At 39.8% G+C, this 15,714-nt stretch overlaps 2 protein-coding genes across 2 annotated transcripts; both read right to left on the reverse strand.

Moving 5' to 3' along the window:
- Positions 1 to 992: 992 nt before the first annotated feature.
- On the reverse strand, positions 993 to 9,203 carry LOC117432038 (GDH/6PGL endoplasmic bifunctional protein-like). The gene is made up of 5 exons (XM_034053438.3): positions 9,080 to 9,203; positions 6,638 to 7,307; positions 6,203 to 6,320; positions 4,367 to 4,636; positions 993 to 2,723 (listed from the first exon to the last, which is right to left on the reverse strand). The coding sequence occupies exons 2-5, from the start codon at positions 7,274 to 7,276 to the stop codon at positions 1,378 to 1,380; spliced, it is 2,373 nt and encodes a 790-aa protein (XP_033909329.3). The 5' UTR covers positions 7,277 to 7,307; positions 9,080 to 9,203; the 3' UTR covers positions 993 to 1,377.
- A 275-nt stretch (positions 9,204 to 9,478) lies between these two features.
- Positions 9,479 to 13,924, reverse strand: LOC131701834 (glycine N-acyltransferase-like protein 3). Its single transcript, XM_059002150.1, has 5 exons — positions 13,030 to 13,924; positions 12,124 to 12,231; positions 11,381 to 11,507; positions 10,625 to 10,739; positions 9,479 to 10,228 (listed from the first exon to the last, which is right to left on the reverse strand). Exons 1-5 carry the CDS (start codon positions 13,105 to 13,107, stop codon positions 9,817 to 9,819), a joined length of 840 nt encoding a protein of 279 aa, XP_058858133.1. The 5' UTR covers positions 13,108 to 13,924; the 3' UTR covers positions 9,479 to 9,816.
- Between the last annotated feature and the right edge of the window lie 1,790 nt (positions 13,925 to 15,714).

Consider the following 15,714-nt stretch of genomic DNA (forward strand, 5'->3'; position numbering starts at 1 on the left):
AACTGTCAACATTTTCGTTGCTCAATGAAAATTAAGGGTAAAGATCATCAAAGCAAGCATTCTAGTGCACAATCCCTGGACACTAGGGACATGTAAGATGTGGGTGTTGCTAATGTAAAGTACACCCATTTCAGATTTTACTCTGAGCTTCCTAAAGAATCCTAAACTGACAATGTGCTACCCCTGAATATCAGTTGTGGCAGTAGCACAAAAAGTGAAGGAGACGCAAATGCAGTAGCATTTGCAAAGAAAATGTGCATTTCAACAAAAATCTAAAACGTTACCAACCTAGCATGTCAAAACCAGATCAGTTTGATCAGGTCCTGTAAGTGATCAAAAATAGAGGTAGCGCCATTTTCCATAATGCGCCTGACAGAGGTTAAAATTAAGCACATACAGAAATCAAAAGGAGGTCCACGGTTGGTAACAGTACATACCCTTTTGAAGTCCACTACTTTTCTTTTTTTTTATTTCTGCGTACTTCTTTGTACTGTCTTGCAAATCAGAAAAACTGTCCTCAATAGCTTGTAGCCCTGTGCAGTGTGCATAGTACTGCAGCTGGGTCTTGAGCCTTCATTTAGACAAATGGAGCATTTTATCAGGTCAGATAAGCTGTTCCGAGCTGGTGGTGCTGCTGCATCGTAGGAACAGCATTTATCCAGTCACAGAAGATTTCAAATGCATACTGTTATAAACCACAGAATACAGCCCCAGCCCCTGCCCCTGCCCCTGCCCCCCACCTCATTAAATTCCTTATCAAACATTACCCCCTTCAGATAAACTGCCCCAGCATCAATGCATTTTTCCACATTCATTTTCTAACATATTCTAAACATTCACATTTTTTAAATATCAAGTTAAAACTTTCAGACTAATCTTCACTTTTTTTCTTATTTATCCAGAAAGTAATTTTGATTGTGTTTGGACCATAACTAGTTACATGTGATTTAGGTATATATACAAAAAAAAGACCAAGAGACACAATCCAGAGCTTCATAAAAATAGTTTCTAGAGAGCAACCTTTTAATAAAAAAATGCTTTCAGTTACAGGGTACAGATCACATAGCAAACAATGACGTGATAACTAATTAATTACACCACTACAGCAGGTATTTATTTTAGCAACACTTGGTATCTCATTAGTAACAATGTAATGCAGGGGTAATACATTACCATGAAATTACATCTTGACATGAGTTCAATGAGTTGAAATGATTACCTACTGCTTAATTGGCTTTCGTGACTTATTCATAAAATGACTCAATGATTACAATGCAATATGGGACCTGTAAATGAAAGCATAACCAGGTTAAGAGATCCACAGATTTAAGACAACCACCTTTGATACTGCGCATTGATATCCATTACTTTCATTAATTATCCCAGAAGAGCCTCATAATCAATGTACCACACCAGCTTCCCGTTGGATGGTTTCACTCCAGTTATTGGCCACTTCTTCGGATCATCTTTCACCCTGCTTAGCTGCGTTATCATTTCGTGCTTTCCCTTCCCCAGCACTAAGACTCGTATGTTTTTGGCTTTGTTGATGGCAGAGAAAGTCAGGCTCATCCTCTGATGGGGCTTGAACGGGCTTTCCGTCAAGGCTACCAGCTTGTTTTCAAGCACGTCCAACTTGCAGCCCCGGAACAGCGAGGCCGTGTGACCATCATCTCCGACCCCCAACAGAACCCAATCGAAGCTTGTGCCGTTTATTAACCTGGACATTTCCTTCTCGTAAGACTCTGCTCCGCCGTCCTCCTCCACGCAAAGCCTTTGATTCACAAGGACCGGCATGGGGTGGATGTTAAAGTAAGGGACCTTGATGTGCTGCAGAAGGTTGTCGTGCAGGTTCCTAAAGTTGGAGCCTCGCTCGGTTAGCGAGACACAGCGTTCATCCACCATCCACAAATGAGTCCCCTTCCAAGGGAATGTGTAATGATGCAGCACCAGCCTCTGAAACAAAGCGATGGGGCTGGACCCTCCAGAAAGAGCCAAGTGAAACTGGCCGCTCCGTTTCACTGCTTCTTCCGCAGCCATATGAAGATCCGAAGCCAGCCTTGATACGAGCTCTTCAGCCCAGGCTGTCACCATCTCGTTCGTTCTGTACTTCCCCTGGGTGATCTGAAAGCTCTCAGAAGACGCTCCGCCTTGGACGGGAGACAACAGCACCACAGCTTCGTGAACAAATGAAACCTCGTTACCTTGAAGTTCAAAGTCCAGCAGGTTTGTGTTATCCACTCCACCTGGATAAGCACGAGGGTACTCGTGCGATATGCCGTCAAGCAACGGCGTCCAAAAATTCCATGATGCCAACAGGTTCTCGGCGCTCACGAAACTGTCCCGCTTGGCCTGGAAGATGTGGGATATCAACACCGCATAGGGATCCATCTGTGCCACAGGTGTATAGACATAGTACCCTGATAACGGCTGACCAAACAAGCTCACATTCGTGTATTCAGTGACCTCCTTCCACCCACTCATTGGCAACTGAGGTTTGAAAAGATTTTTGCTGACCAGAAAAGCTGGGTATTTTAAATTTCCCTGGCCAATGTGGAAGATGATTTGCTTGGGCTTACAGTGGACGCTCACAATGTTTTGGGTGCAGAAGACCTGGTTCCTGAAGAGGACACGAACGTACGAAACTCTCTCATCCAGAGCCTTGCCTGAGGTCAGTATGAACGGGATGCCATCCCACTGGGAATTTTCAATGTACACAGCAACACCTTGAACAAGGGGGGAAAAAAAACAAAACATCTAATGTCACTTGTCATATCAAATCTCAACTTCAGTCCAGATTTGAACAGTTGCAGCTTGAGAGTGTCCCAGGACAGAATGATAGAGGTCTCCCACATTGCGAATGAGAACTAAAATGTGTACTGAAAATGGACTCAAGCAACAGATGAACAATGCAAGCATCTTTAAGGAATTCTAATATGAAGCTTGGATCAGTCTCATGCTTCTAAGACTCTTAAATATACATGATACACAGATTATAATTACAATAACGTGCATTCTGATTCGGACACAGACAGAATGGCACAATGTCTACTTAACCCCCCCCTTTATGACAGAACTGCTGGGGCCTTCTGTGTTTAATCCAGGTCTGTATGGCGCAATAAACTGAACTAAGAAGGCTCTGTTTTAAGCTGGCAGGCAAGGGTACAGTGACTCATAAAGACTGGGAGAGTTTTCCATGCATACTTTGAATCTGTACTCCTTTGCATCAGCATTAGTGGTGTTTTTCATTAATAAAATGACACAATGTGGTTTCATGCTTTCAAATTTCAAGGATAACATTTGCAGACGTATCCCACACTGCATCAGCATTAGTGGTGTTTTTCATTAATAAAATGACACAATGTGGTTTCATGCATTCAAACGTCAATGATAACATTTGCAGGCGTATTCCACACTGGGGTTTACTGCTAGCTGTGGGTGTGGTCTTGCTTCTGAGTGGCTTTCCACTGACAAAACCCCCTTTCACTGTTTATTGTATAGTTCCTTACATCCAGGGTAGAGCCGTTTCTTTATTAGCTCATTTTCAAGTAGTTTTAGTAATAATTTAGTAATAATTTAGTAATAATAATTCAAAATAATTCCGTAACTCTTACCGGTTGTTCATTTCCATGCGTTAAAGACTCACGTGGAGTTTTGAAAGAAACACGCGTTATCGTTTTGAACAATTATTTCTGGAAGTCTGGTTCACTTCCTCCGTCATTTCACCTCAGCAAGTGTCTTTCTGGGTCAAATCATGTTACTGGCTGCACATAGCGAAGCTGCAGGCTGGTTGGCAAAAGTTTGACGGGACGGGGAGTTTCACTCTTCAGGTGTAATTGCCAAATAAGTTCAAGTGGACAATGAAATCAAGGCTTGCAAACGGATTTCTTTAACCTGGTGTGTTAACAAAACTCCACCATTGAGATCTATACAGTGAAGGGAAGAGCATGAAAGACAAGCTTTATGGAATTATCAGTTAGCTACCGCCCCTTTAAAAGATGAGGGTTAACTAGTAAAATACTACTTGGGCAGAATGCGTGACTGAATACTATAAATCATCAAAATGTAGTGGGCTTTGGACTTAGCTATTAGCTATTATGCTTACAGTTACAAGACTGAAGCTCATAAAATATGATGGATTGCTAAATAGCAGTAAAGACATGTGCATTACCTTGGCAATTGCACAGTAATTTCTTCCAGGTTTCTTTCACTGGACATCCTTTTCGAAACTTTTTTTTTTTTTTTTACAAAATCAGATTCCTGAATGAAGCTGATCTCTGTTTTATTCTATCCTGCGAACACGACTGACGTCATTCACATTGAGACACAGTCGTCAAAGCTTTTGTCTCACAAGCCTAACAGTACCTACCCGCGAAAGTTGGAGTGATGCTGATGTAGTCTGTGGTCTTGTTCAGTTCCACGGTGACCTCTGAGTTATAAGCCTGGTACTGTCCAATCACTGCGCTTCCTTTAGCAAGCCGCTGTAAAGACCCAAAGAGCTTCAGTTTGCTTTTAAGAATCTCTTCAGAGCTGCTCCTGTTAACTGGGATCTCCATGGCAACATGTGTCAGGATCTCCGTCAGGTGATTCTGAATCACATCCCGAATGACACCGTACTGGTTATAAAAGTGAGTGCGACCTGCATGAGACACAAGGGGGCATTGTTCACAGTTCATCTTCTTTAAGGCTCTTTATGCAGCACACAGCACAGTCGCCACAGACACGCTGAACTGGAGCAGAGACACAATGTCTCATTTTGATAAAGGATTATTTCACAAACAGGAATTGGCATTATGGGGTCAGATTGCAGCGCTGAGAAAAAGCAAACTTTATCGTGCACGATGTGTACATGTCATGAATGATCTAGCCAGCAAAGCAGCGTTTCACCTGTTTGAATGGGCAAATCAAACCAAAGCAGCACAGCTTGTGAACCAGTGCATTCAGTGTACGTTGCAGTTTAAGTAAAAAAAATTTTTTTTTAAAAAAACCACCATCTCCTTCTGTGCCTGTTAAAGTAAAATCACTGTGAAAAGAAAATTAACATTTCATAGTTTTGCATTCACAGATCAAACCCCAGCAAAGCAGTCTGTTTCCGAGAAGCAATCCGCTACTGCCCTCTAGTGGCTACTGATAGAAACTGAAACAATTCTTTAAACCGGGCTGTGCAACACCGAACCCTGAAGGATACAAGCAAATACGGATACAAGCACATCTAGTAGTATCTAGAGTTTGTCTAGTAGTATCTGTAGTCACAACTTACAGATGTATTTATTACTTACAGGTCCTGTAACTGCAACACCATTATAGGAATATTAGCTGCTTAACATTTATTAACAATTCATTTTTTTAACTGTCCTTCAATGGAAATCCTAATGGTTCAGCACCCTTAATGATTAAAACCTATTTTAAATCTATAAACAAACAGGAAGTGATCTCCTTTCTCATCAAGATGTTCAATTATTCTGATTAGTTTGGAAGGTGAACACAGCAGGTTGTATACTACCATTGGACCTTTCTTTTTCTACCACTGCTGCAGACACCTGCTTTGTGAACTAAGGCTGACTCAAAAGAAAAGAATAGAACAAAGCTGTTTGCTTAGTCCAGGGTTGGGAAATTAGACTCCCATTGCATAGCGGTTCGATCCATTCCTGGTTTTACTCCGAATTGAATAAGACATACCTGAGCTTGTTAACTATACACTGGGGCTAACCAGGCTTGTATTAAACCTTGGAATGAGGAGGCTTCTATGCACCACGAGTCTTATTTCCATCCCTGTTAGTCAATTAGGAGCCAGAAACAAAACCGGTGAATGAAACACAAACCAGCAGAGTGATCTGCTGACTCATTAGCATTTATTTAGTTGTTGTCAGTTTCAACATGGAAAGCAAAGGTTTGCTCTGATTTGTATAAAGTATTTGACATCCCTTGGTAATTAATGAAATCAATAGCTGCTGCTGATGTTTGCAGATCTGCATTACTGTTTCTTCAAATGCTGTAAATAAATCATTGGTTTCCCCAATGCATTTGACTGTGCTGGATTTGTTTTCAAGGGCAGATAATTCTGCAATCCTGGACAGACCCTGCAGGTTGCAGAATATACCACCAGGTGGCGCTCACTCTACTACAATCAAAGTCTTAACACCACAACACAATTTTGTAATCCAGGTGAATTGTGGATTAAGAGCACAAACAATTAGTCCATTACCTTTTGCATCCACAGTTTCCTTCATGACTATTTCCACTCTCTCAATATGATGCTTATTCCATATAGGATCCAATAATTTTCTGTTTTCATGCCTAAATGGAAGAATCTGAGTAACAGCCTTGAAAAAAAGAGAGAATTATGTGAGCTATGTTTAAACTGTAAATCAGTAGAATAGTAGTTACACTTGATTTATTGCATTCTCTGCATTACCAGCAGATAGGAATCTACTGTAGCTTCAAATGCAGTAAGGCCATTCAGGTTTTTGGTTTGATCAGTATCAAAGTGGAATTCAGCACTGAATGGACAGAATTGTCCCCCTGCAGATAAACCTGCCACTGTTGAATGTAAACAAACTGGATAGTCAACAAGGGCTGTCATGGTAACAAGGTTGTGTATTTCAAATCAGACCACTGGCACGCCTCTGCGTCATTTTACCTGCTTTCCCAGATAGTGGTCTATCCTGTACATCTCCTCCTCTTTCAGGAACTTCTTGAGATCCTTGGAGAGCTGCAGGGCGCTTTCATAGTCGTGCCCGAAGGGTTTCTCCAGTACGACCCTCAGCCAGACCTCGGGGTCCGGCCGGCAGCTGCTGTTGATCTTCTCGGCGATGTCCGCGTAGCTGAAGGGCGGCACGGACAGATAGAACAGCCTGCCTGCTTCCACCAGCCCTTCCTGCTTCAGCTGCTCCCGGATCTCGGCACTGAGAGCGGCGTAGTGCTCTGCCGTCTGCAGCTGCCGATACTGAGACAGTTTCAAGAACTGGTCTTTCAGCAAGGCACACCTTTCGGGGGCCACGTCGGCTGAGCAAGCCAGCCCCTTGAGGATCTCAGACATGGCCAGGTTGCCCTTCTCGGGTTCGGAAAGGGCTGCACCGTAGAAGCTGAAGCTGTGCCCGCTGCTCACCTGCTCCCCGTAGAGCTGGAAGAAGCCCTGCCACAGATACTTCCTGGCCAGGTCTCCCGTAGCCCCGACTATCACCACCGAAACGTGGCCCTTCGAGTCCATCGCCCAGGTCTGCTGCTGCAGGGAGCCGACGAGTAGCAGCAGACCAGACAAAGCCTTCCACGGGATCATCTTTCACAGGGCAAGCTCCTTCCACACCGGCCTTGGAAAGGGAGGAGGGGGAGAGGGGGTAAGAAAAGAATGCGCAGATTAATCTTTGCAACGAGTGGTCTGTAGATCGCGCTGCAGCTCAAGGATCTGCAACATGGGCTCCCCTCCAGGGTGATCCAGGCTGATCACAGCTCATTTATCAAACAGCTACTGCAGGAACAGAGTGGTGCAATTGCTGGCCAAGGAAAAGTAATGAGGTTTAAAATGCTACCAAAATCTCCTTGCACTACATGTTGGATTGTAGTGTAACTGCAAATGAATTTTAAACAGAAGGCTACAACAGGGCCTTTCTGACAAATACTTTGTATTGGTTTTGAATCTCACTCACCTGTTGTGGTGTAAGCTGCTTTCCAAAGTAATGCATCTAAACAAGCAAACCCCATCAAGGATGTCTTGAATTGAATCCACGCTACTGTTTCACCATGTCTCAAAGCAGCAGGGATAGTGGCTGGCCACTGTTAGGTACAATGTAGCCTGCAGTTTATTGAATCCTTTCAATAGCTGGGTTTGTCGTGCATTTTTGCACACACTTTTCATCATTCATGTTTTAAGGAGGCCCCCCAATCTAAAAGTACAGAATATTTCCTGTTTTCCTTGTTAGTAAGGCAGCTCATATGATTTTCACGATAATACTCAAAGACCAAAACCAATGTGTTAACAAGAAATCAGTATCAATGCTCAATGCTTGTATTGAACAAACTACAGTAGTAGATAAAACACCGCCTCCCCTAAAAGCAGGCTAAATATTTCAAACAGACTTAAACTCTAGTTGTCTGCTAATTTACATGTTCACTTAAAACTGAAGCTTTAAAAAAAATCTATGCAAATATTTACTTTGCTGAACATATATGGCAAGGCCATTTATATTCAAAGTATAACAAATATATCATTAGAAAAATTTGCATCGAATCTGCAGCTTGGTGGCATGCAAGTAAATTATTGTTCACAAATAAATATTGATATAGGTGATGTCCACGTTTCTGAGAAGGCCAGGATGAGTAACCTTTGTGCTGTACAAACAGATAAAGGGTCTGCTTTTGCAACTTTCCAAAAAGCAGAGTTAGGAAAGACTGTACCAGTCACTGAGAGTTGACACTGTATCACTGCCAACATTTCTAGTTTCATCTAAATTTCAGGTACAAGAACACAGTGTGGGTGTTTGAACATTAATGTAACGTGAACATTATATGCATACGACTGTTATAAAAGTTAACTTTTATTTTTGTAAAATTAAACTCCTTAAAAGAAAACAATACACAGTATTTATTTAGGGTGTACAGAAGCTATACACAGTAAGCACGAGATGAGGTTAGCACCCGTTCACTTTCCTCAAAGCTTTAATACTGAAAGTGTTATAGTTCACATTATTTAAAAAACATATGCATAACTGTTATGCCCGCCAAGGTATATGTTTTACACAAAACTATGTTCGTGTCTTGCGGTCACTGACAGTACAGTATAGTACCTGCGCGGTACAGACAGCACACAGCATGCTTACATAGCCGAAGAAAATGTAAAAATGCCATGCTATCATTTATTCATCGGTTTGTAGTTTTAGACATTCTAGTATAAAAAAAAAAAACATAATAAAATAGGCTACACACTGTACGATACAGATAAAACATGCAAGTGTCAACCCAACGTTTCTGTTACCATTTCTAGTTTTAAACAAACATGTTGTTACTTAAAATTGTAGTTTAAATACATAATCCTGTGATAACAATATGAATACAATTCAATAATGAATTATAATAATGCACATACCTAGCACCACTAGTACTGTCAGTCCACACTTCTGCGTTGTATAACTGTGTGTACTGAATTGAGTAGCTAAACTTCCTGCATTCCACCAGGATATCCGGATTTGAAACGTTGCGGTTCACAACGCGAAGCAATTGGATCGTTGCCTGTTCGTTATATCGTGTTCTTACATTTCTGTAAACCAATTGTAAAACGAGACGTAAGGTAAAGTTTTGTGCGTGAAACACGCAAAAGGTTTTAATAGGTACGCTTAAAAAATACAAGTTAATAATTCAGCAGAAAATGCGCGACGCGTGGATTGAACAGAATTGTAAACCTCTGTGAATTTTTTTTCTGTTTTGCATGAGGGACAATATTTATATAAAAAAATTGGGACAGAGTAGACGTGTCACAGTGCCGCTTCTTTACCGTAAAATATTTAGTCACTGACAAGTTACTTTGTTTTTGTTTGTTTCATAATGTCGTTTTTTTCTTATCCTGAATTAACTCCGTACTGTTTTGTTTTATTTGACATAGCATTTGTTAGCTTCCCACACCCACACTGGCTTTTATTAAATAAATTCTTTAGCAACATAAATAATGGAACAAGTTGTATCTCTAAACTGTCTTTATTGGATTGTAATGCATGTGCACATGTTGCAGTACATTTAAACAATTCTGCCAAAAAAAAGTTACATTCACTTAAACACATAAAATGTTGTTTTCCAATATCTTCTTATATTGTCTTGCACAGCACTGCTTCAGGGTAAACTACTTGGAATTAGTTTAAACGTTAAATATAAATCTGGATATAATGTGAAGCCCATACTCTTACATGCATGTAATGAGGCTGTGTTATTTTCTTCAACACTGAGGTGGACTGGAAAGCCCATCATGTGTACTTTCCTTGCAAGTGTAGCAAGGACCACCTTCATGTAACCGACCCTACGATACTCAGGTAATGTGAATACCATTCGAATGGCACAGCTTTCATCAAGCAGAGCCCAGGAGATGGGGCTGCCATTATCATCCAGGATACAGCAACTTGGAAGGTTCTGGATGCAGGTCTTTATATAATTAAGGCTGTGTTCACTACCGCCATATTTCACACTTCGGTTCACTATCTCAGCGTGAGTAACTCTAAGGCTCGATATTCTTGGCGCCACGTCAGTCCTGCAACATAAAGGATAAAGACAAAGTATTGGAAAAAAGAATGAATATTGTATGATATGCAATGGTTTGTTAACATATAAGGATGCATGATTTATCAACAATTACAGAAGGCTTGGAAACATCTCACATCCTGATGTGCTGTGAACTGCCATATGCTTAAAACGTGTGCAAGCAATGGTTATATTCCAATCAGGAAAAAAAAATCACACTTTCAAAATAATAATGAGCCATTTTATAAATAATAATTAGGTGTTATGTTTTACTCGGCTGTGCCTCCTGCCTCACAACGCACCTGCAGCAGTACAACCAATGCCTTGTCATGTGTCATTGCTTCCACATGCAATGGGGATGAATAGCATCATCACAAATCACATTGTAAAGCAGAGCAGTACCCACCTCACATCTGGAAGACTTTGTGGATCATGATGAATTAAAATGCAACTGGGATCAATCATATGATCTATTTTCTGTTTTTCTCCCTGGACGGCATCAAAGAGAGAGCTTGGAAAAGCTTTGTAAGGATAATAAGAAAACGGCTTGTTATCACACATTTTACAATAGGGTACAGTGGGGTGCAAAATTATGAAACCACTGCCAAAATATGAAAGCGAAAGATAACCACAAGTCAATTACATTTGATCAGATTTTTTTACCAAATCTCTACCTCCCTTTAAATGTTTGTAGTTGTTAAGCTGTCTCTGCATCCTAATAAAGAGAAAACTACTAATTAAAGACTGTTTAAGATCTTTTTTCTCTGCTACAAATCAAGGAGATTTTAAATGATGGACTTGCAGTCAGTGTACACGCAGTACTAGGTATTTTATGCTGAAAAGAACATTTGTCAGGACAACTGTTAAATGATTGAAAATAACAAAAGCACAACGATAAACTAGGTGACTGCACAAATGAAATGCAATCAGCAATGAGCAATTAACATTTGAAATAAAAATTATGCGAAACAGAATCAGGCTCAGTCAAGATATGAAGGTAAAAACAAGTGACATTGTTTTGTAATTAAGCCTTTTCTGAGATTAATTAGGAAACGGAATCATCTTAAAATAAGATTAAAGAGACATCATGTGTTCAAAACTAAAACTTGAAAACTTCAAACCCTAGTTATATTTTATAGTTAAGAATTTCCATATGCTATACCTAGGAAATGACAGGGTTGCTTCCAGTTGATTACTGTCTTGTCCTTCAGCATTGTCCTCAGACTGGCCACATCCTTGGTGAACAGTGTGTATAGATTAGAAAATGGATTATGAGGATCTTGTATGGCCTTAGAAACAGACAGAAAAAGCTATCAATAAACTAGAACTATTAACATTTCAAGCACAGGTACTGTTTACAGAAAATCATGTTACTATATAGTACTTAGAGCAATGGTCAAAAGTTTTGCAGCAGCCTATAGAATGAACACATTTTGCTTCATAAAGTCAATGAAAGCTGATGAATAATGTTGTGTTAACATACTGAATTACAAACCGCTTTGTAGTTTTCATACTTAATGAAAAACTGGCACAAATTGAAAAACGTAACATTTCAAAATCTAACATGAAATACTGAACTACTGTTATGGCTTCCAGTAGATTTTTGCAATATAATTGGGCAGTTTATTTGATTACATGATGCTAAATAAAAGATCAGAATTATGTTCTTATATAGTATTTTTTTTAATGATGTCTCAATCCTAAAATTCGAGGTGATGCAGAACGTAGCTGTACAATAGAACAGGGACCATGGCTTGACTCTTTTTATTTGAAAGTCATTCAACATGCCATAAACATGTCCTTTAATTGTCCCTGACAGACCTAGCAGATAGACTCATACTTTCAGTGTTTGACATTGTTATGTGTTTAATCCTAAAAGGGTTTTTTTTTAGCTTAGTATAGTACCTTTCTTTGACGTCGACAGACTACAGTTTTGAAGGCAGGCCAAGAATCCACGCACACCTCAAGATTACATGCGTTACCATGGCGAATTTGAGCAACAGCCCCGTAAACCTGCGGATCGCAAGACAAAATGAGTGTAATAAATATACACCATCCAAACAAATAACTAGGGGTGTGCTGATACTTCTAATTGCCTTTAAGAAGTATTTATCAACAGGCAAAAAAAATGTAGATTCATTAATGTGTTGATTTCAAAACAAGAAAAGCTGTACTTCACCTTTACAACCGAGCACCACTCAATGGCAATTAACTCCCGCATTGAGTGTTTTTAAAAGCCGATCGGAAGGCTCTGACATTACCGTACCAAAGCCATAAACAAAAACTTTGTTTATACTGCCGTACTGGTATGTCAGTACAGTAATAAAAATGTCCAATCGGCTTTTAATACACTCAGTGTGGTAGGTAATTGACATTGATTGGTACTCAGATGTAAAGGTGAAGGAAGGACAGCTTTCTTGTTTTGAAATATTTAATACCTGCCGATAAATACTTCTTAAAGGCAATTACGAATAGGGGTACAAAGATCAGCACAGCCCTACAAATAACACTTTTAAACCTGCAGCCACTGATGCATTTCTTGCTGGACCAAGAGACACTGACGTTTGCAGCTGTCTAAAAACATCCCTTTGTTTTCTTTATCACTGTTTTTCAAAGCCCAAATTTGAATGAATTACGTAAATCAAGTTTACTGTTCACAAACTTTTTCAACTATTTTAAAGAAAGTTTATTAGTTTATTCAATTTTTTCAAAACACTTTTAGTTTAAAAAGCAGTCCTTAAACAGTGCTTAAAATGTTGGTAACGGCCCAGTACATACAGTACAGCAGTAGATCGTTTTAATTATTCTTACCACGATTGAGTGTGGCAGCTGTTGAAGAAGGATATCTTTCAAAGCAGATAGTTTTCGGGATGATTGCAAAAGAATCATAGCGGCTGAGAGGTGGACAGAGTCTGGACTAAGGATGCGGATGTTAATCTTTATAGGGCTTCGTGCACACTAGACACGCAGGTCATGCAAATGTATTTAAAATGTAAAATATGATGTAACTAATAAAACTGAATCATCCAGTTGATCCTCCTTGAAAACAGTATGAAAATAACACCTGGGGTTACATAAGTGCAAAACTCTTAATTCATTGAAAAGTTAAAAAATATATATATTTAAATAGCTCAAGCTTTGTGAGCTGAAAACTTAGCAAACCACGTCCAGTATGTTTAAAATGCTGAATGAAAATTTACTTTTTGTTACATATCATCAAAAGGGTAACAAGTTTCAAATGTTATTTTCTTTATTCTGAGTGGTGCGGAGTTACTGCTCCGAGCATAAAATACATTTTATGCCAGGGTAGTGTGCATGCATAAACCACATCGCATACAATATGTGTAGCACACTTCTTTCTGTTCGTGTTAGGACGAGGCGTCTGTTGCTTGTCACAATGTGTTGCACACGTACACACACTTGATCCGTCATGACCTGCTTGCAACTGGAGTCGTGCTTTCTTTCTGATGGTGGCTTTCTGCAAATGCTGCCATTCAAGGAACACCTGGGACTGTCCTGATGGATACTTTGGTCATGTGGCCACTATCATGCCCCTTGTGAGGTCATTGAGATCCTTCTCTTTTCTCATGATTGTTGCTGAATAGTTGCACACAATGCAAAGCCATGTGTGACGGCATAGAAAGCTCAAGCTGCTTAATCAAGCACAGACATCACAACTTTGTAGGTTAAGAGCCCAGGGATAAGATACAGCACAAGCTGTACAATAAACACTGAATTATAATTATCACCATCATTTAAACTTCCCTTTGAGATAGGTTATATGCATGTTTTATTTGGGTCCTTCACAGGGTGGTTATTAGCGATGGGTTCTAGGGAATCACGTTCTCAAAAACTGATAAGGCTACTAAGTTAGAAAGAATCATAGGACACCAGATGAGTGAGTGGCCAACCGCACCGACAATTATATCTGCAACTTTTAATCAGCCTCGACAAGCCCCTCACCTTGAAGACGACCCTGCAGCAGTGTCGAAACACGCCCACAATTCATTTCCATAGAGGGAGCGATTGCTGAGTGATGCTGCAGTTCCCAGCAATGGGGTCCCTCCGTTATAAACGAATGCTGAGTTGCAGTGACATTTATTTATTTATTTATTTTTTATAAATCAAACATCTCAATAGAAACGGTCCTGTATTATTGGGTCTAAACGGTGCTGGATATAACTTCAATCTAAAAAGGTAACTTAAATAAAAGGCATGATATTAATAAAAGTTCCCAAATTACTTTTTCCTTTGTAAGCTTTCAAGTTGTTGTTTGCAGCTGAAGTATTAAAGGTTTTACGTGCAAAACCATATATTTAATGTTTCTGCACGCACCATTTAATTAATTCCGCTTAACTAATAACCATCCTTTCTGAAAAAACTACCCATGCTGCAGCTGCGAACACACGATTCTATATATACTGTAATACAGTACAGCCTGAATGTGACTCGCAGGATAGCACCACGTCAATAAATCCACACCACGGGACGGGGAGTTCGCGTTCTGATAATGAGCGGCTTGCTTGCCTGGGCATGTAGACCGGAGCCTTGAACAAGTTCCAACTTGCCCCTGAAAAGAGCAGCACCACCTACCCGCAACCCCCAGCATAAATAAGGAAGAAAATATTACATCACGTGTAAGAAATTGTGAGTAAATATCTTGGGTTGCAGGTGTTTTCTTTCTTAGTTTTATTTTATTTTTTTAAACCATTGCGTATACGAACACTGGTCAAACATTAGTACAGAACACGCATATACAGTACAGCCTACTCCACGTCTCTGCAGGCGCAGGCATGTCCGCCCGACCAGCCTGCTTGCAACTTTCTCAGCAGCTGGGACAAGATAGATACAGTGCCGCGCACCTGGGACGAGTTACGATTGTGACAAGGTAACTGAATCTGCATTACCCGAAATGTTTGATTTATTTGTTATGTTTCACCTTCATTTCTTATGATTGTTAATTTGCAGTGTTTTCAAACTTGCATTGTATATTAAACACATAGAAGTTTATATTTTTTTTAATGCTTTAACTTACAACCGAACTCAACTGTAAATCTTAAAAAAAAACATAGCATGCAAATATATATAGGAGGATGAATTGTACAATAACAAAATAACGGCACTGATACATTCAGTGTTGAGATTTCTGACGCAACGGTACCATTTTTTTGTAATCGTTAACTAAACTGTTTACTCAGCTATCAATAATTTCAGACTTTTTTTTTTTGTCTACCGCAATGTAGTTTCCTAATGACAAATGGGCAAGCGGTATATTTTTGTTGATTACCTTTCATTCGCTTTATTTAGTGAGGTTGTGTGATAAATTGCGTACTGCACCTTTAAGAATGCCGTAGTGCGAAATATTTCTCCTTGATAAACCGCAAAGCAGCAGTTCCGAAGTCAGCCGAGCAAGAAGAATTTTAGATTTCTGAGTGCAGAATTAAACAATTACAACACCTTTAAAAATATGCCATAAACATGCATTCTGTGTCTGTG

The sequence above is a fragment of the Acipenser ruthenus genome, chromosome 27, assembly GCF_902713425.1.
Source record: "Acipenser ruthenus chromosome 27, fAciRut3.2 maternal haplotype, whole genome shotgun sequence".
In the NCBI taxonomy this organism is placed as follows: Eukaryota; Metazoa; Chordata; class Actinopteri; order Acipenseriformes; family Acipenseridae; genus Acipenser; species Acipenser ruthenus.